Here is a 21,447-nt window from a genome sequence, read left to right as displayed (position 1 = left end):
TAAAGCTTTGTGCCTCCCAAGTGGGGCAGCGGTCTAAGGCATTGCATCGCAGTGCTAGAGGTGTCATTACAGACCAGGTTTGAACCCGGGCTGTATCACAACCGGCTGTGATTGGGAGGCCCATAGGGCGGCGCATATTTGGCCCAGTGTCATCTGGGTTAGGGGAGGGTTTGGCCGGGGGGGCTTCACAAGTAGGCTGTCATTGTAAATAACAATTTGTTCCGAAATGACTTGCCTAGTTGAAAAAATTAAGAACAATGAATTCTAGGGTTAGGTCATCCCAAGGATCCCACTTAGCATCTACCATACTGTAGTTGCCTACTTGCAGTGGGGACTGTTGACTGTGGGATATAAATATGCGCAAAGTGGGTGCTGCTGTATACAGGACAACAGCCTACAAAAATCATAATTTAACTTCTGTGCACAATGTATGGATAACAGGATGAAGTCAAATAGAGAATGCCATGGCACAGCTAGGCTCTGCTTAGACACATGTATGCATCCCTTAACCAGACCCTGCTCCCTCAACCCCCCTGAAAACATCTCTATTAAAACAAGCAAGAGAACAGAACAGGAGATACCAAAGACAGAATGGAAGGCCAGAGACAGGTTTAAAAATATAGACTTCAGTTTATTGCACAATCGTTGCTGGAGACTGAGGAGTGGGAGGGCCTGTCTGTATAATGCAAGACACTACAGATGGACACGTAGAGAAACTAGACACAGGGAGATACAAGATGGCCATAAATTAACGGAAGCGTCGGTGAGAAGAACACAGGCGGGTCGATGAGGCACAGTAGGATGCAACTTGCACCCAGACATGGAACAGGACAGATAAAACACATTAAAACACAGATTTCACACATGAAGTATGAGATCTTAAAACAGCTCATATATTCAAACATACAGGGTCCATAATATACATTCATAACTGGTTTGTGCAACCCTGAACATGCAGGGTTTGGTCACTCCTAGCATGTTAACACTGTTGAGTAGTAAGTATGTCAGTCACATTGCCTGTGTAAAAGCAGCCTGTCTAATTATGGTATTTGTTTTCCACCAATGGTCTTTTGACTAATCACATCAGATGTTTTTCAGAGTTGATTGGTCAAAAGATCAATTTGTGAAAATATCAGAACTGGGCTTCCTCTGCCAGACACAGAACGGTTGGCGGTGAGCCTTTATACGATACAATATGATGCCTGCAATAGACTGCAATGTTACAGAGTTATGTCCACCAGATGGGGACAAATAAACAGCCATTCAATTAATTTATAAAAACCAAGACAGACCGAAGACAAGGACAAACAGAGAAACAGACAGACCCTCAAGAAAGCTCCCTTCATCAAGAGGAAAAGGGCATTTCATTATCTGTAAAGACAGTATCATAATTAGTACCAACCATCCACAGAGTAATTGTATTAATAATAATAAGTATCATTGTCATCATCATCGTATAACAATAGTGGACAGTTAATCCTTTATAAATAGTCAGAAACAGGCTAGCTGGCACCTGTGTACAAAAAAAACTGTTACATTTTGTTAGTGTTTTCATACATTATGTCATCATTATCATCATAGAATATCAGAATATACAGACTAAAACAATGACCGGTGGCTGGCCTGGTTCCATCTCTGAAAAATGGTACTGTTGGTGGGCCTGGTTCCTCTCTGAAAAATGGTTTTCAGTTCTTTCTCCCACCACTATTCCCTCCCCTCCCATCTTCCCGTTTCCACAGTCTTACTCTTTAAATACATTTCACCTTGTTTTATCAGAGCCCACCCCAAGAATCCCTAAATAATCCCTACTTCTACTGATGACTCTTACCTTCCCTCAGACCCCTACGCAGTTCAGGAGTCCCTCACAGTGGCCTCTGGTGGTGTGCAGCTCTAAAAGCCATGTTTCAGAGAGGAACCCCCTGGCCTCAACGTAACAGCTACGGCTATAGCACCCTGAGAAGTGGAAAACCCAGGGTGGTGGAGTCCCTTTGAGTAGAGAACTGGCCCTTTTTGTTCTTTGTGACAGTTGAGAAACATACCACTTGAACACACATCCACTTCAGACATTGTAAATGTATTTGTATCTGATAATGCATAGATATCCAGTTGTAATCAGAGGTATTCAGACATGCCCCCCCTCCTGTATCTTCCCTATCTTTTATTTTTATGAGGTTACATTTAATCGAGCAAAAGCATTCTTAAACCCTGGGTCTCTCAAAAACCCACACGGTTACCCATCTCTACAACAGAACTGAAAAGAATCCGTTTTATCTGGGTTCACATATTAGAGTAAATAGGTTGGATGTGGTTGATATTAAATACACAGTAGTACCACCCTCAGCCTGTTTCTCTTACCAGGTCCCTTTTCCCTCGGACACAGAGCATTGTCTTAGGTGACATACATATTGAATTCCAGGTTCCTACTTCTGCTTTCTTCCCTTTACATATATGTATAAAAAAGTATCAGCGTTATATACTGTTTGCACTGTATGTATATATAATCTACATACATCCATGTATTTACATGGACTTTAAATAAGTTTCATTACTGGTTTTCACTTTGATCCAAAGCCCTTTTGAAAATAAATAAACAGTGCAGTTTATTTGATATAGTTGTATTGCCTCTGTTCTAGTCCCTCATATTCCTGTATTAGTATATACTGTATGTAGTATGTTCCTCTCTTAACACTCATGGTCCACTGCCCTGACAGCATGTAAAGCTCTTAGCTGGAGTGACTGACACATGATGTGTCATATGTTATAATGCACAAGCATTTGGCTAATACTAAGTTAAAGTCCTCGTATGAGACAATGAGTTTCTGTTTGAGCGCTACTAACATGCATTAATAATCAGTTTCATTCAGTGCACTGTAATACAATTTCAGCGTATGACGATACAAGGGGCCATGGCTGTAATGTACTCACCATGACAGGGGTGGTTTCATAAGGGGGCTGAGAAAGGGTTTAACACTAGTCAGGGTCGGGTTGCAGTCTGAGGCCTGTGTGGGAGAGGCTGGGACATTCTCCCTCACTCTTGACTCAATGTGAGCAAAGTATGTGCTACAACGGAGGCCCTCGACACATCATTTGGCAACTTGTGAGTGAAGTGGAAATTAGTGTGGGTATGTGTGAGTGTGTGCACCAGGTTACAAAAGTGCAATGTTACATAGAAACATGCAAACTTAACTAGTCCATGGGACGACTAGGTAAAAGGTCCCTCAGAGCAAAGCAGATTAAAAAAACAAAACGCTTGGTCTCAACCTTCCACATACAGTCAATCGTTAAACAAAATCTATAAAACACAAGAGTAATCCAAAAGGTAAACATTGTACTGTTCCTCAGAGCATAAACTCAAATGCCAGTGCAGAAACTAGTGGCAACAATTTTTACTTTAAAAGTGAGTAACCAGAAATAGTTTCTCAGGGTTACTGGTTGTGAAAATGGTGAGAGGGTTATGGGTTCATTCATGCTTGGTTGCAGTTGTCTAATGAAATACTATATGGCACAGGTCAGCTTGGTACTAGAGTACTGTACCTCTCTAAGGGTAACAAAGTGCAAAGAGTCAAACTGGGCTATGTTATGTAGTAATAATGTCCAGCTTTGGCATAGAATGCAGTGCATCATACCAAATCCTTATCTGGCCTCGGACAGTTAAAAGCCTAGAAAGTAGCGTAGCTGTCGACCATCTCCACCCTCTCAGGGGAACCTACTGGTTTCTAGTAGTCAAATAATAATAGTGCATTCTAATTTAAAAAACCCTCATCACAAACTCTCTCTCTAATGCTGTAGCGTAATAAACATTTGGTATCTGTTTGGTGGAAGAACTTCCCTTTTCAGTCAACAAGATCCATCCTGCACAGTCATGTAACTATTGTTCAGGTATTATAAAGAGAGACATCCTGTCTGTTTCATTTAAGACGCTATGTGCCCTTTTCATTGACTACAGTATGTGCCAAACATGATTACAATAATCAACAACAAAATATATATTTTTAACTTAATGGTCATGAACTAATTCTAATAATCCGGATTCAAAACCAAATCAAATTCCTCAGTTAAATGAGGAATTGTCACTTTAAATATAGATATTGATGAATAAATAAAAAGCACTGTCTTACAAGATTAAGGTCAACCAATAATAAAATGTAACTTAATGTAACTCAACAATAGCAATTGTACACATGGATAATCTGTCATGATTCCCTATTTAAAATGGTTGTATATTCAATGGCACAATGCATCCAAGTTCAGTCTAGCATTTAGGCTATGTGGACTGCACTAAAAGGGAGGTAAACTTCAAACAAAATGAGCACTAACAAGCCAAGGAATGAACCCCTTCACCCATAACCAGTTACCCTTCACCCATACCCAGTTACCCATACCCTTCACCCAGTTACCCATACCCTTCACCCAGTTACCAATACCCTTCACCCAGTTACCCATACCCTTCACCCAGTTACCCATACCCTTCACCCATACCCAGTTACCCATACCCTTCACCCATACCCAGTTACCCATACCTGACCACAGAGAGACAGACAAAGCCAGAGAGATGGGAGAAAGACAAATAAACATGAAAGAAACAATGAGGGAGAATATCCTCTCTAATACACAGTAACTCAAGTAGTTCCATAGGACTCTGTGACAGGTCTGGGAGTGCTTTGTGCATTACTTGTGCATTACTAGCATGCATGCATGCTACGCTGTGAGTGTGTGCGGTGTGTGTGTTTGTTCTAAAGTTTATATGCTATGTGCTGCATAGGCTGCAATAGAATGACATCTGAAAACTACTTCAGAAAGAATGAATGCATCATTGACGGATCCACTTTGATAAAAGCCATAGGATGAAATGGTAATTGACACATGAGGATAAGTCAACAGCAAATCAACTATTGCTCAAGTGTACCTTCACTTGCATATCATGATTTTTTTTGTAGACATTTCTATGTGTATTTCTGATATCAAATCCTTAATCTTTTTTTGTGTGTAATCTCCACAGACCCTCTGCTGTGTGCTGTGTGTGTGTGTGTGCGTGTGTGTGTGTTGACCATTGAGCCAATATCCAAATCCTTGTGTGTGTTCCCTAATATAAATAGCAATGCATGTATAATGGCAAGATGGACACAGATACAGTATGAACATTCTTGCTAGGTGCACATGTGTCAAAGCCTGCACCAAACCCTATTATGTAAAACACTTTATCTGGCCTTCCATGCACATCTTCACGAACACCTCCCATCTTACCTATTGAAACAGCCCCCCCGCCCCAGAGGTCCTAAACCCTGTTCCCCGCTGGTCCTCCTCCAGGCAGGGTGGGGCTCAGTCTGAGGGACAGTGGTGGCTGTTGATCCAGAGCAGGTCGTCCAGCACACCCCAGTGCAGGTAGAGGATGGAGCCCACCACCAGCACGTGCATGATCTGGTGGCTGTTGCACCAGTAGTCAAAGAGGCCCGGGCGGAAGCGCTCTGGGATGCGCGAGATGTTGATGATCCCGCCCAGTACAGCCAGCGCGTCCATGGTGAGGAAGTGTTGCAGCGAGGTGGGGCTGCCGCCGCCCACGCCCACCCAGCGCAGCAGGAAGAAGGAGAAGCGGAACAGGGCCTGCCAGGCAAAGGAGCGCAGACGCCGCACGCTACTCCGCGCCGTGATGGCCGAGTAGATAGCGTAGCTGGACAGCAGGATGTAGACGAGCAGAGCCACTGTGCGGGTGAATGGGTAGCACAGCAGGGTGCTGTAGACGATGGGCAGCGCTCCTGAGGCAAACACAACACACAAGGTCAGAGGCTGTTAGTCATTAAACTACACCACAACAAATATTCACATCCCAGAGAATCATGCACACAGGGTGGCTACTTTGAAGAATCTCAAATATAAAATATATTTTGATTTGTTTCACACTTTTTTGGTTACTACATGATTCCATATGTGTTATTTCATAGTTTTGATTTCTTCACTATTATTCTACAATGTAGAAAATAGTAAAAAGAAAAGCCCTGGAATGAGTAGGTGTGCCCTAACTTGACTGGTACTGTATATATATAGATGACTTCCCTGTCAAAATACATTTTTAATAATAATACTTTATTTGGCACTTAATAGGTACTTACTATATTCATTTTTTATGAGATGGGGAAATGCTTTTATTTTTATTAGGTTATGCATGTGCTCTTTATGACAAAGTGTGAAATCAAACGTTTTACACATCTTGAAAGGCACCAAATTGCTGGAACGACCCACTAGTTATTGGATACGCAAGATGATTTGCCTATATGTAAATTAAAAATGGATTGCACAAAAAGAGTGTGCCAGAGAGTGTACACAGAAAACAAAAGGCCGGAAGAGAAAGAAAGGAGAGAAGGAGATAAAAAGGTAGAGAATGAAAGTGTCACGAAGTCGATGCCTCTCCTTGTTTGGGTGGTGCTCGGCGGTCGACGTCACCGGTCTTCTAGCCATCATTGATCTATTTTTCATCTTCCATTGGTTTTGTCTTGTCTTCCTACACACCTGGTTTCAATCCCATTCATTACCTGTTGTGTATTTAACCCTCTGTTTCCCATCATGTCTTTGTCAGAGATTGTTTTATGTTTAGTTCTGTGTTGTTTGTATTTGGTGCGTGACGGGTCCTCGTACCCAATGTTTAATTTTATATTTATGGTTTTGGAGTTATGTTTTGTTTTATTAAATGACTCCATTTTACCAAGTTTAATTCTCCTGCGCCTGACTTCCCTGCCACCTATACACACGAATTGTGACAGAAAGAAAGATTGAGAGAGTAGAGAGCTTTTAGTTGCTACCCAGAAGCCCCTCTGCTTACCCAGTGTGTTGATCATGCAGATGCCACACATGTCGAGGGTGAGAAGGGTGTGGTAGACAGGCTCTCCTCCCTCATGGTTCATGAAGAGGTGGTAGAGCACAGAGCCCAGCTGGGGGGACAGGCAGGCCAGGAAGTGGACCACACCCAGCCATGTCACACTGATCTGGGACCAGGGGAAGTTGAGCGGGATGAGGAACAGGAAGCAGAGCAGAGGGATACCTGTCAGGAAGGGGTGAAGGGGATAAACAGGGTTCGGTCAATTAGGCCTAAATCTTGCTGACAACTAGCACCAGATTTACCAATACAAAACGCTTGCAGTTTGCACTACTGTACTGGATAGTTTATTTTCCCCTGTTATTCTATTCCAATGAAATGACAAATGTCAAATGTGTTATGAATTTCCAATCACATTAGCAATATGGCATAGCGCTACTGCATACACCTTTTTTCACCTTCCACGAGCTCTTGTTTAGCTTCAGCAACAATTACTGCTGCACTACAGGGCAATTCCACGGTAACAGAATTACACAGAGACTGTATGGCAAGCAAAAAACAACTATGTACAATGACTACTTTGAACAACTTACACACCAGGGTTCTCCCCAGGATATTTTAACAAGGAGGTGCTGCAGAGTACAGCCAAGATTTATGAACACCTGTAACTGCAATTTCCTGCAATCTAGAGCAAACAATGGCCTTATGATAACAAAGTAAGTAATAAAAATAGATTTTTTAAAAGGTTCGGTCCTACAGACAGTGAGTCATGGGGCCGGCAAACAGGCATCCAGTTACTGTTTGATTGAACGCTAGGATGACATAAGCGACTTTGAGCGTGGTACGACTGTCCAGTATCTCAGAAATGGCCGGCCTTCTGGGATTTTCACGCATGACAGTGTCTAGGGTTTACTGAGAACGGTGCGACAAACAAAAAGCATTCAGTCAGCGTAGCCCTGTGGGCGAAAACAGCTTGTTGATGAGAGAGGTCAAAAGGAGAAAGGCAAGAATCGTGCAAGCGAACAGGCAGGCCAACAAACAGGCAAATAACGGAGCAGTACAACGGCATCTCGGAACGCACAACTCGTCGGTCCTTGTCACGGATGGGCTAATGCAGCAGACGACCACACCGGGTTCCACTCCTATCAGCTAAAAACAAGAAGAGGAGGTTCCAATGGGAACGTGATCACCAACACTGGACAACTGAGGAATGGAAAAACTTTTCCTGGTCCGACTAATCACGGTTGCTGTTATGTCATGCTGATGACAGAGTCAGGATTTGGCCTAAGCTGCATGAGTGCATGGCTCCATCCTGCCTGCTGTCAACAGTACAGGCTGGTGGCGGTGGTGTAATGGTGTGGGGAATGTTTTCCTGGCACACGTTAAGTTCCTTGTTACCAATTGAGCCATGTTTGAACACCAACCACACCTTGTAGAATCCATGCCCTGAAGAATTCAGGCTGTTCTGGAAGCAAGAGGGGGTCTGACCCGGTACTAGATGGGTGTACCTAATAAACTGTCCACTGAGTGTAAGTGCCTTCAGAAAGTATTCATGCCCCTTCACTTATTCCACATATTGTTGTTACAGACAGAATTCTAATTTTATTAAATAGATGCATTTTCTCACCCATTTGCACACAATACCCTATAACGACAAAGTGAAAACCTATTTTTTCAAGATTTTTGCAAATTTATTGAAAATGAAATACAGAAATATCTAATTTACGTAAGTATTCACACTCTTTTGCTTTGACACTCCAAATTGAGTTCAGGTTCATCCAATTTCCTTTGATCATCCTTGAGACGTCACTACAACTTGATTGGAGTCCACCTGTTGCCAATTCTATATTTTGGACATGATTTAGAAAGAAACACACCTGTCTATATATGTCAGAGCTGAAACTATCCCATGAAGTCCAAGGAACTAGTACATGTCCAAGATTGTGATGAGGCATATATCTGGGGAAGGTATACAACAACTTGTAGAGTGTTCAAAGTTTCCAAGAGCACAGTGGTCTCCATCATTTGGAAATAAAAAAATATGGAACTACCCAGACTCTGCATAGAGTTGGCCTTCTGACCAAAAGGAACAACCGGGCAAGAAGGAACTTGGTCAGGGAGGTGACCAAGAACCCAATGAACACTGACAGAACTACAGAGTTCCTTGGCTGAGATGGGAAAACCTGCCAGAAGGACAACAGTCTCTACAACACTTTAAGGGAAAGTGTCCAGACAGATGCCACTTCTGAGAAAAAGCCATGACAGCATGCCTGGAGTTTGCAAAAATGCATGTGAAAGACTGATAGCAAAAGGCAAAATATTCTGTGGTCTGATGAGACAAATTTGACTATTTGGCCTGAATGCAAAGCGCTATGTCTGGAGAAAACCAGGCACAGAACATCAACCGCCTAACACCATCCCTACTGTGCAGCATGGTGCTATGGACATGCTTTTCAGCTGCAGGGATTGGGAGACTGATAGAGGGAACAATGAATGGAGCCAAATACAGGCATATCCTTGATGAGAACCTGCTTCAGAGTGCAAACGACCTTAGACTGGGGAGAAGATTTACGTTCCAACAGGACAATGACCTCAAACATACAGCCAAAGCAACGCTGGAATGCTTTAATCCTATTGAAAATCTGTGGAAAGACTAAGATTGCTGTTCACCACCACTCCCCATCTAACTTAACAGAACTTGAGAAAAAAAACTAATTCAGATGTGCAAAGCTGATACAGACATACCCAAGACGACTCAAAACTGTAATCACCGCCAAAGGTGCTTCTGCAAAGTATTGACTCATGGGTGTGAATACTTATTTAAATGAGATATTTCTGCATTTAATTTTCAAAACATTTGCAAAAATGTTTAAAACATGTTTTCACTTTGTCATTATGGGGTATTGTGTCACGACTTCGACCGAGGCAGGCTCTCCTTCCCGTTCGGGTGGCGTTCGGCGGTCGTCGTCACCAGCCTATTAGCTGCCACTGATCCTTTTCTCCCCCTCCCTATGTGTTTATTGGGCGCACCTGTTTTGTATGAGGGGTAATTAGTTGGGCTTATTTAATCAGCCGGCATTCATGTTTCTTTGTGCGGGATTGTTTGCTTGTAAGTAGTGGTGTTGATTGTGTGCTACATGTTTCTGGACTGAGTTCTTTTACCCCGTGTCTGGGGTTGGTTATATTGTACACCCAGTGTGTTAATGGGGTGGACTAGATGGTCCGTGTTCATTAAAGAACATTTTGGATTTGGCACCTGCTGTTTCCTGCGTGTTGACTCCACACTCTGACACCCAGGCCTTACAGAATCCCGCACCAAGAAATGGAGTCAGCAGGAGCAGCAGCCAACCCTCTCCCATCGATAGAGGAACGGGTGCTCCAGCATACCACTGTTCTCCACCATATTGGAACAGCGATGGATGCGATGATGGAGCGAATGGATCGATGGGAGAGTAGTGGTTTCCTCTCTCCACCTTCGGCTCCTCCAGCCCAGGACTCTTCATTCCTCGGCTCCAGCGCTCTCCGTCTGACACTCCCGAGGGATTATGATGGATCGGCGGCAGGGTGCCAGGGGTTCCTACTCCAACTGGAACTGTACATTGCCGCCGTAAGACCCACTCCCTCGGGAGCGGAGAGGGTGCGTGTCCTCGTCTCCTGCCTCACGGGTCGTGCTCTGGAGTGGGCCAACGCGGTCTGGAATGGTCCAGACTCGGCGAAGGAGCATTACCCAGAATTCACCCGCCGTTTTCGGGCCATATTCGACCATCCTCCAGAGGGCCGAGCGGCGGGAGAACGACTGTTCCACCTTAGGCAGGAGAAGAGGAGCGCCCAGGATTACGCGCTGGAGTTCCGGACCCTGGCTGCAGGATCTGGGTGGAACGACAGGGCCCTTATTGATCGGTACCGGTGTAGTCTCCGGGGGGACGTCCGCAGGGAGCTAGCATGTCGGGACACCGCTCTTTCTCTGGATGAGCTGATTGACATGTCCATCCGTCTGGACAATCTGCTGGCTGCCCGCGGGCGTTCTGAGAGGGTCCTGTACGTTCCACCACCCAGTCCCTCCGCTCCTATTCCGATGGAGGTAGGAGGGGCTGGGCAGAGAGGTACCGGAGGGGGAGGCTCTCCCTGCACCAGCTGTGGTCGGAGAGGACACACGGCCGATCGGTGCTGGGGGGGTCCGTCTGGGAGTCGAGATGGCAGGCGGAACACTTCTCGATCACCCCAGGTGAGTCAGCACCAAACTCACCCAGAACCCCCTGTTAGTCACATGTTTGTCTTGATTTTTTTTCTTAAATTTTTCCCCTCTTCCCAGCATAGGGCGCTAGTCGATTCAGGCGCAGCTGGGAACTTTATGGATCGCGGACTCGCTCTTAGGTTAAGGGTTCCGCTTGTGCCGATAGATTCTCCCTTTCCCGTGCACTCCCTAGATAGTCGGCCATTAGGGTCAGGGGTGGTCAGGGAGACCACGGTTCCCCTGGACATGGTGACGCAGGGGAATCATAAGGAGCGTATTAGCTTTTATATTATTGATTCGCCTGCGTTTCCGGTAGTACTAGGGATTCCCTGGCTGGCCCGGCACAATCCTAAAATTTCGTGGAAACAGGGGGTTCTCCAGGGGTGGTCAAAGGAGTGCTCTGGAAGGTGTTTGGGAGTTTCCATCGGTGCCACGTCGGTGGAAAGTCCAGACCAGGGTTCCACGGTGTACATTCCCCCCGAGTATGCCGATTTGGCAATCGCTTTCAGTAAAAAGAAAGCGACTAAATTACCACCTTATCGACCGGGAAGGGATTGTGCGATAGATCTCCAGGTAGACGCTGCGCTTCCCAAGAGTCACGTGTACCCATTGTCCCAAGAGGAGACGGTGGCTATGGAGACATATGTCACTGAGTCTCTGGGACAGGGGTACATTCGGTCCTCCATCTCACCCGCCTCCTCGAGTTTCTTTTTTGTGAAGAAAAAGGAGGGAGGTTTGCGTCCGTGTATTGATTATAGAGGTCTAAATGCCATCACTGTGGGGTTTAGTTACCCACTACCTCTCATTGCTACGGCAATGGAATCATTTCACGGAGCGCAGTTCTTCACAAAATTGGATCTCAGGAGCGCGTATAGTCTGGTGCGTATTCGGAAAGGAGACGAGTGGAAAACCGCATTTAGTACCACATCGGGCCATTATGAGTACTGCGTCATGCCGTATGGGTTAAAGAATGCTCCAGCCGTTTTCCAATCCTTTGTAGACGATATTCTCAGGGACCTGCACGGGCAGGGAGTGGTTGTTTATATCGATGACATTCTGATCTACTCAGCCACTTACGCCGCGCATGTGTCTCTGGTACGCAAGGTGCTTGGTAGACTGCTGGAGCATGACCTATATGTCAAGGCTGAGAAGTGTGTGTTCTCCAAACGAGCCGTCTCTTTTCTGGGTTATCGCATTTCCACCTCGGGCGTGGTGGTAGGGAGTGACCGCATTAAGGCCGTGCGTAATTGGCCGACTCCGACCACGGTAAAGGAGGTGCAGCGGTTTTTGGGTTTTGCCAATTACTACCGGAGGTTTATCCGGGGTTTTGGCCAGGTGGCAGCTCCTATTACCTCACTGCTGAAGGGGGGTCCGGTGCGTTTGCAGTGGTCAGCAAAAGCGGACGGAGCTTTCAACAGGTTGAAGGCGCTGTTCACGGATGCGCCCGTGTTGGCACATCCGGATCCCTCTCTAGCATTCATTGTGGAGGTGGACGCGTCCGAGGCTGGGGTAGGTGCCGTGCTATCACAGCGCTCTGGTACGCCACCAAAACTCCACCCCTGTGCTTTCTTCTCGAAGAAACTCAGCCCAGCGGAGCGTAACTATGATGTGGGGGACCGGGAGTTGTTAGCAGTGGTCAGTGCCCTGAAGGTGTGGAGACACTGGCTTGAGGGGGCTAAGCACCCTTTTCTCATCTGGACCGACCACCAGAATCTGGAGTATATTCGGGCAGCTAGGAGACTGAATCCACGTCAAGCAAGGTGGGCCATGTTCTTTACCCGATTCCAGTTTACCTTAACGTATAGACCGGGCTCCCAGAACGTAAAGGCGGATGCACTGTCCCGTTTATACGACTCGGACGATCGGCCCACCGAACCCACTCCCATCCTTCCCGCCTCTAGGCTGATAGCACCAGTGGTGTGGGAAGTGGACTCGGACATCGAGCGGGCGTTACGGGCGGAACCCGCTCCTCCTCAGTGTCCGGTGGGGCGGAAATACGTGCCGCTTGGTGTTCGGGACAAATTGATTCGGTGGGCTCACGTTCTACCCTCCTCGGGTCACCCTGGGGTGAAGAGGACAGTGGGGAGCCTTCGGGGGAGGTATTGGTGGCCTACCTTGGCGAGAGACGTTAGGGTTTATGTTTCCTCCTGTTCGGTATGCGCCCAGAGTAAGGCTCCTAGGCACCTTCCTAGAGGGAAGTTACAACCCCTCCCCGTTCTACAACGGCCTTGGTCGCACCTGTCCGTAGATTTTCTGACCGATCTTCCCCCGTCTCAGGGGAACACTACGGTACTGGTGATTGTGGATCGGTTCTCGAAGTCCTGTCGTCTCCTCCCGTTGCCCGGTATTCCTACAGCCCTACAGACTGCGGAGGCATTATTCACCCACGTCTTCCGGCACTACGGGGTGCCGGAGGACATAGTTTCTGATCGGGGCCCCCAATTCACGTCCCGAGTATGGAGGGCGTTTATGGAGCGTTTGGGGGTCTCGGTCAGCCTTACCTCCGGTTATCACCCTGAGAGTAATGGGCAGGTGGAGAGAGTGAACCAGGAGGTGGGTAGGTTTCTGCGGTCGTATTGCCAGGACCGGCCAGGGGAGTGGGCGAGATACATTCCCTGGGCCCAAATGGCCCAGAACTCACTACGCCACTCCTCTACTAACGTGTCCCCCTTTCAGTGTGTATTGGGGTACCAGCCGGTTCTGGCACCATGGTATCCGAGCCAGACCGAGGCTCCTGCGGTGGAGGAATGGGTGCAGCGCTCCAAGGAGACATGGAGAGCCGTCCAGGAATCACTTCAACAAGCTAGTGGACGGCAGAAGAGGAGTGCTGACCGCCACCGCAGTGAGGCCCCCGTGTTTGTACCGGGGGACAGGGTCTGGCTCTCGACCCGAAACCTGCCCCTCCGCTTGCCCTGCCGGAAGCTGGGTCCGCAGTGTGTAGGGCCCTTCAAAGTCCTGAGGAGAATAAACAAGGTGTGTTATCGATTACAACTCCCTTCCTATTATCGTATTAACCCCTCGTTTCATGTGTCTCTCCTCAGGCCAGTGGTAGCTAGTCCCCTGCAGGACGGTGAGGTACCGGAGGTCCCTCCTCCCCCTCTGGACATCGAGGGGACCCCGGCGTACAAGATACGGGCCATTCTGGACTCGAGACGCCGGGTGAGGGGCCTGCAGTACCTCGTGGACTGGGAGGGGTACGGTCCGGAGGAGAGGTGCTGGGTACCGGTGGGGGACATTTTGGATCCGTCTATGCTGAGGGATTTCCATCGCCTCCATCCGGATCGCCCTGCACCTCGTCCTCCGGGTCGACCTCGAGGCCGGTGTCGGCGCGCTGCGGGAAACGCGCGTCAGAGGGGGGGTACTGTCACGACTTCGACCGAGGCAGGCTCTCCTTCCCGTTCGGGTGGCGTTCGGCGGTCGTCGTCACCGGCCTATTAGCTGCCACTGATCCTTTTCTTCCCCTCCCTATGTGTTTATTGGGCGCACCTGTTTTGTATGAGGGGTAATTAGTTGGGCTTATTTAATCAGCCGGCATTCATGTTTCTTTGTGCGGGATTGTTTGCTTGTAAGTAGTGGTGTTGATTGTGTGCTACATGTTTCTGGACTGAGTTCTTTTACCCCGTGTCTGGGGTTGGTTATAGTGTACACCCAGTGTGTTAATGGGGTGGACTAGATGGTCCGTGTTCATTAAAGAACATTTTGGATTTGGCACCTGCTGTTTCCTGCGTGTTGACTCCACACTCTGACACCCAGGCCTTACATATTGTGTGTAGATGGATGAGATTAAAAATGTTTTAATCAATTTTGAATTCAGGCTGTAACCAAAAAAAAAGAGGTATGAGTCAAGGGGTATGAATACTTTCTGAAGGCACTGTTTTTTTTCTCTCTTACGTTCTTTGGGAGATCCCTGCACAGTAAATACAATTAAAACATTTACTGGAAAAACAGTGCAGATGCAAAGATCACAGTTCTTTCCTGTGAAAAATCGCAGCGTAATTCCGTTACCCTGGAATTACCCTTAAACTACAGAGATGTGTTTTAGGTTGCTTCACTTAGGCTATTGGGATGTGCTTGTTGAGCAAAATTCTTCCCGATCTTTCGCTAACTCTGCTTTTCCGAATGTAAAATAATTTGTCCTGGCCAGGTGATACAGCCAATTAAATCCAACACCAGAGGAGGCTGGTGGGAGTAGCTATAGGAGGACAGGCTCATTGTATTGGCTGGAATGGTATAAATGGAATGGAGTCGAACATGTGATTTCCATGTTTGATACCGTTCCATTTATTCCATTCCAGCCATTACAATAAGCCCGTCCTCCTATAGCTCCTCCCACCAGCCTCCTGTCTAACATCTATTTTGAGTATGATCTCTTCTGCACCCCTCCCTCCATACCCCGCTCAGCACTACTGAACAGTACAACTGGACAGGCTCTCTGTTACGAATCCCGCCGAGGATGGTGCCTCTTCCCGTTCGGGCGGCGTTCGGCGTCTCCGGTCTACTAGCTGCCACCGATCCCCTTTTCTGTTTTCTTTTGAGTTGGTCTAATTTGTTTCACCTGTTTTGTGTTTAGGTTAGGGGGTATTTAAACCCAGTTGGCCCTCCGACTTTTGTGCGGGCTTGTTTTTCTGTTTCGTGTTGGTGGTGTTCGTTAGTGGATTTCTGTAATACCTTTTCTTGGATAATACTTTGACGCGCCCGGTGTTTTGTGTGGCGTCGCCGTTCATGTATTTTATTTCTGGAAGGAATAAATATCCACTTGTTGAAGATTACCCTGCTCTCTGCACCTGACTCTTTCATTCCACCACTGGAATTGTTACACTCTCTAAGGCTGTGTTTACACAGGCAACCCAATTCTGGGTGTTTTCCATTAATTGGTCTTTTGACCAATCACATCAGATATTTTTCAGCGCTGATCTGATTGGCCAAAAAAACAATTAGTGTAAAAAATATAATTGGATTGCCTGTATAAACACAGCCTAAGCGGTCCAAAGTATGATTGCTATTCTTTAGACAGGAGTTGCGTGTTTCTATCCAAAAGTATTCCAGCTGTTGAACCTATTGTGCAAATGTAGCATGTGGACTCCATTTGTGTGATCTTATTTGGTTTTCAGGTGCCATATATTACTAAAAATGGGACCTGTGTGACTTCACCAACTTGAAATATATAAATATATACCATTTAGCAGACGCTTTTACCCAATGAGACCCAATGAGTCATACATCCGTATTTATGTAGCCTATTTTCTGAATGCTATTATGCTGCAAGAATATTGCAATAACCTTTTTCTCTGAATGACAAACCTTTTCCTCTGAATGACAAACCTTTTCCACTGAATGACAAACCTTTTTCTCTGAACATCCTTTTTCTTTTAATTACTTCCTCTGAATGACAAATTGCATAGTAAGGGAGAGGCTAAGCTGCCTGCCTGCCAATCAATCAATCAATCATTCCTGGTCTTAATAAGGGATTCCTCTTCCTTTCAGGAATAAATTCCCCCCTGCCCTGGTGATCACTAATCCTGTCTGTTTTAATGACTGTTGACAGGGTGTGCTGTAAGTCAAATGGAAGGAGTTGGCTGACACTAAAACTCAACACTCCATTGGTGCACAAGCATCCTTTATAACGTAGCAAGTTGACTTCACTTGAGGTCATCAAGAATCCTATGCTAGAGACCATGGTTTCATATGCAATCTTGGTCACTTCAATCTGAAAATGAAGAGGATTTTTAGAGACACAGACAGCCTTCTCCTTCTCTGCCCAACACATATACTGAAATTATAAGAGTATGTGGGCAAATTCATTGTGAATATCCAAAACTTGTTACCATACTTTCTGACATAATTACCACGTTATTACCAGTTTATTCTGTGCTGTAACATACTACCAAGTGCAACCAAAACTTTACATAAAGCTTATTATATTAGTCATCAGCTGGTGATGAGATTTGTCTTTGGTTTTGCCTATGGCAACTTACTGTGATTCAACTAACTACAATAGCAAGCTGCTTGCTAGTTAGCTAGCCAGCTAACCCTTTCCAAGGCTGCTGTCACTGGTCACAGTACAGAGCGACTTCAGTGCCAACAGAAACTGTATTTTGAATTCAATTATTATTATTTTTTTTGTAATACACAAATTGAATCATTGAATAAATAAATTTAACTTGTATTTCATGATTGAAAACTGAATTTAATTAATAGTTTTAAAGTTTAATTTCAATTGAATTAAATACATTTTCAAATTCAGTTCTCTAAATTCAGATTCAAAATCAGAGGCAACATCCTGGTACTTTGTCAGCAAGGAATGGTAGAAGTTAACAGATTGAATCAAACGTTCTACAGGTTGAACAGGGTTCCGGCGGTTTCTGAAGCCAATGTGGCATGTTTAATTTATTTTCTTCAGATTAATTTGGCTCTAATATGTGTACCATTTTGGCTATAAGATATTATGACCCCATTCCTGAATGGGACTCTCTAAGACTCTCTTGAATATTGTTGTTCCTTCTGTTCCCCTCTATGATGCACACAGGACACACAGGACACGCAGGACACGTAATAGTGTGACAAAAATAAATACATTTTGGCCCCCATAAGAATATAGTTGAATTGCCCTGTCATAGCCCTTCTGAGGATAGCTTTTCCACTCCCTATTTAATCTTGCTCTTGTGACTGAATGGGTTCAAACCGGGTCTCCAGCATGTCATAAGACTGTGTTAGCCCACTTAGCTAAATCCCATATGGATGAGTTCAGAAAGCTAACAAGTCTTCAAGTCTCTAGCAAGGGCTCCTGAGTGGCGCATGGGCCTAAGGCACTGCATCGCGTGCAAGAGGCAGCACTACAATCCCTGGTTCAAATCCAGGCTGAATCACATCTGGCCGTGATTTGGAGTCCCATAGGGCAGTGCACAATTGGCTCAGTATTGTAAAAAATTGAATTTGCTCTTAACTGACTTGCCTAGTTAAATAAAGGTTCAATAAAAAATAAAGGTTACTCATTAAAAGAGTGTGGATCTCGGTTACATTTCACCCACCTTTGACCTCATACTCACGGCACCAATATAACTGACTGGGTTCGAACTCAGGCCTACTATAGAACAACACTTTCTGTGGCAAACAAAAGCATAAGAATCTGTTTACCACATTTAATGAGAGCACAACAGCGGTGGTTTGGTGATCCACGCATGTGATGAACAACCTTGCCTGAGACCGGAAGACATGATTAGGTTCTAACCCAGGTCTCCTGTGTGCCAGACAATGCAACTTTTCAGGTCTCAGAGTACTCATCATGCAAGCATGATCGATGTACCACCTGTTACACTTCACCCCCCCTTTGACCTCCTCCTCGAAGAGACCCATCCAAGTCACAGGACCAATGCCTAGGCTTTAGCTCAGCAGGTTAACAAAGTCTTCACCCAGTCAGTCACATTATAATGAGTACCCTTGCCGGAGACTTGAAACTAATATGTCTAACATGTCAAACTAACACGTCTTCAGATCTCAGGCAAGGTTCTCATCACATAAGCATGGTCACAGAAACCACATCCATGTTCCAAGTTTTAGCTTTCAGCAAAGGGGTCATAATAGCTTATAGTCCAAAGAGTTCAAATGCTAGAGCCAAATTCATTGGAAGAAGATAAATTCAACATGACACATTGGCTTTAGAAAACACCTGAAACCTGTTTAACACAGAGCGCATGGTTCTCCCCAATGTAAGTGGGGTGCTGTGCCACCTTGTAGACTGGCTGCACCACTATGTAAAAAACATATTTTTTTGTTAGCATTTAATAGAGTATTTTTTGCTTTAGATTGGAGGAAATGGCACTTACACGTGTTAAAAATGTAAAAATCTCTGAGTCCAAAGGGGGTCACTGCCCTGCTCTAGGCCTCCCCTCAGCCGTACTCTGCAGCACCACCTTGTTAAAATATCCTGGAGAGAACCCTGGAGCGTGTGATTCTATCTGTTATTTTCTACCATTCCTTGCTAGCAAAGTACCAGGATGATGTCTCTAGTTTTGAATCTGAATTTAAAGAACTGAATTTGAAAAGTGAATCTGAATGCATCTGAGAAGTTGAATATATGAAACTTTGCTAAACTTGAAATTATATTTTGTAAACTTAATACACAGACAATGAAAGCAATATATACCATATTTAAATTGAATATATACATATTGTATTTGAATATTTAATGCAATTGAAATTGAATTTTAAAATGGTATGCAATATTCATTCAATTCAGTTTCAAATCATGAAATACAAGTGCAATTCATGAATTCAATAACTTCAATAATAATATCTTAATACAAAAATATTGAATTGAAATCGTTTCTGTTGGCACTGAAATCGCTCCATAGCAAAGCCTTCACCCAGGCAAGATTTGCACTGCTCTGCTGCTAGCTAGCAAACCCACTCATTTATTTCTAGAGAAATGTAGCTAGCCAGCCAGCAAGTTATCTTCATCTCAAAATATTTAAACTCACCATGTGTGTATATGTTTCCCAGTTCGTTGTGCATGTAAAAAAGGCTTCTTATACAGTCTTGGACAGAGGATATTGGTCGGTATCCAGTCAGGACGTATTTGTTGAATTGAAGATGAGGAGGTGAATTCGCCCAGTCTAATAGTCTTGGTCCATTTAAAAATGCCATAGCAACCAAAATAGTTAAAACAACGCCGCCAAAAAAGTAAAATAATGACTGTACACCTATATACACATATAATAGAATTATTGCGAATAAAAATTTATTAGACACCATTGATAAAAATCTGGGGGGGTTAGCTAGCTATAATGTGCTGCTAGCTACATAGCTAGCTAGCTCCCATAGCTACAGTACTGTAGCGAGCTAGCGACAGAAAATGTGTTCTTTCTTTTCAGCACCACTACCCGGTGACAGCGATTTTATCCCGCTGTTTGCTTTTAAAAACCGATACTTGTGTCAACCACAGGGGTTGACAAGGACGAGGCCAACCACATACATGGTGTAAGCCCGTGGTATACATTACATATTACATTTAATTGCCGACATAACACCCAACATCTGTCGTACGTTAGCTAACACAATATCATTCATGGTAGCTGCTAGCTAGTTACTCAATGTGTCGCTAGCTAGCGTACAACATTCCACGGCACATAGCATTAGCCATAGTTAGTTCATCTGCACTGGTTCACAAGTCCAGTGGCTTTAGCTTAGCTACTTCCATCCGTCACCTTGATACCACTGACTACAGAGGAATGGGTTTAGCGGTCAGATTTCCAATACAGGACTAACGTTAGCAGGTCATAACGTAAAAGCAGCTAAATGCTCGCGCACAATCATCTCTATTGTATTTACAAAAATTTCCATATTCTGGTTACAGCTAAGGTTAGCTAGTTTGTCACCGACCAACAACTACAGATGTAGTGCGATGGAACGCGTTAGCGTGCTACTGCTGTGATTTGGACCGGGAGATTTCAAACAAATATGGATAAGGAAGTTGTCAATCCGACACCAAAAAATACAGATTTTGGTGTCCAAATCTTCTCTCGTATTGGTAACCCCGTTTCCCATAAAGATTCCGTCCAAACACTTGTTAAATGTGACTCGTTTGTTCACCGGCGTCGAGTCCCTTGCATCGGATGATTGATGCCCTGTACCGGACAGTGACGCTATAATCCAATGTGGCTATAGAGCGGTACTGAAGATAATTATTGCGGGGGACTGACACTGGGGTTTTATGAAAAAACAGCACAGGGGAGACAGAGATAAATACCTCACCAGTCACTGGCTGGTATTATTTTGGAATAATGTTTAATAATGGTTGCACCAATAATTAGGCTATCCTCTCTAGAATTTAGGAAACATGAAGAAGAAACAGTTACTTGTACATTCATCTTACATCTTCTCCTATGTATTTTTCTAATTACTTTCACGTAGTTAACAAATGTAGGCATACAACAGCAAAGTTTATTTTAAAATACACAAAAATGCATATTGGATAAGAAGGTGAAAGGTTGACTGTAGTAACAGCCAGGGTGGCGGGAGCCATGTCAATCAACCAGCCCTCGCAGCTTGCGCACTATGTTCCCCCCTCATTAGCCAATAGGAAAGCCTATAACATGAACACGCCATTACTAAACCAACTGGAGCGCAGAATTGTTTTCATGGGTGTGTTCATGTAATGTATTATTATATGGGTGCGTTTCTATCTGATATGACTCTGTAGTTGTGAGAGAGGGCAAAGCATAGAGAAAATATGTTGTCCCTATATTGTTGGAGGTATGCTTAATAATTCTAATTGACTGTATAGATTGTGATTCAATAAAAAAAACAATTGTTTATCAAAAAGTAATAACTTAGTTACTAGGACCATATGAATGTTTCTCTAAATATGAATCTAAAATATTGTTTCCACACTCTCTTTCTCTCTCTC

General features: G+C 44.8%; 1 protein-coding gene across 1 annotated transcript; it reads right to left on the bottom strand.

Annotated features, from left to right (window-relative positions):
* Nucleotides 1-610: 610 nt before the first annotated feature.
* On the bottom strand, nucleotides 611-20,719 carry LOC129833589 (progestin and adipoQ receptor family member 4-like). The gene is made up of 3 exons (XM_055898286.1): nucleotides 19,520-20,719; nucleotides 6,815-7,033; nucleotides 611-5,753 (listed from the first exon to the last, which is right to left on the bottom strand). Exons 1-3 carry the CDS (start codon nucleotides 19,791-19,793, stop codon nucleotides 5,320-5,322), a joined length of 927 nt encoding a protein of 308 aa, XP_055754261.1. The 5' UTR covers nucleotides 19,794-20,719; the 3' UTR covers nucleotides 611-5,319.
* Between the last annotated feature and the right edge of the window lie 728 nt (nucleotides 20,720-21,447).

The sequence above is a fragment of the Salvelinus fontinalis genome, chromosome 34 (assembly GCF_029448725.1).
Source record: "Salvelinus fontinalis isolate EN_2023a chromosome 34, ASM2944872v1, whole genome shotgun sequence".
Classification (NCBI taxonomy): domain Eukaryota; kingdom Metazoa; phylum Chordata; class Actinopteri; order Salmoniformes; family Salmonidae; genus Salvelinus; species Salvelinus fontinalis.
This window is presented reverse-complemented; position numbering and strand designations above follow the sequence as displayed.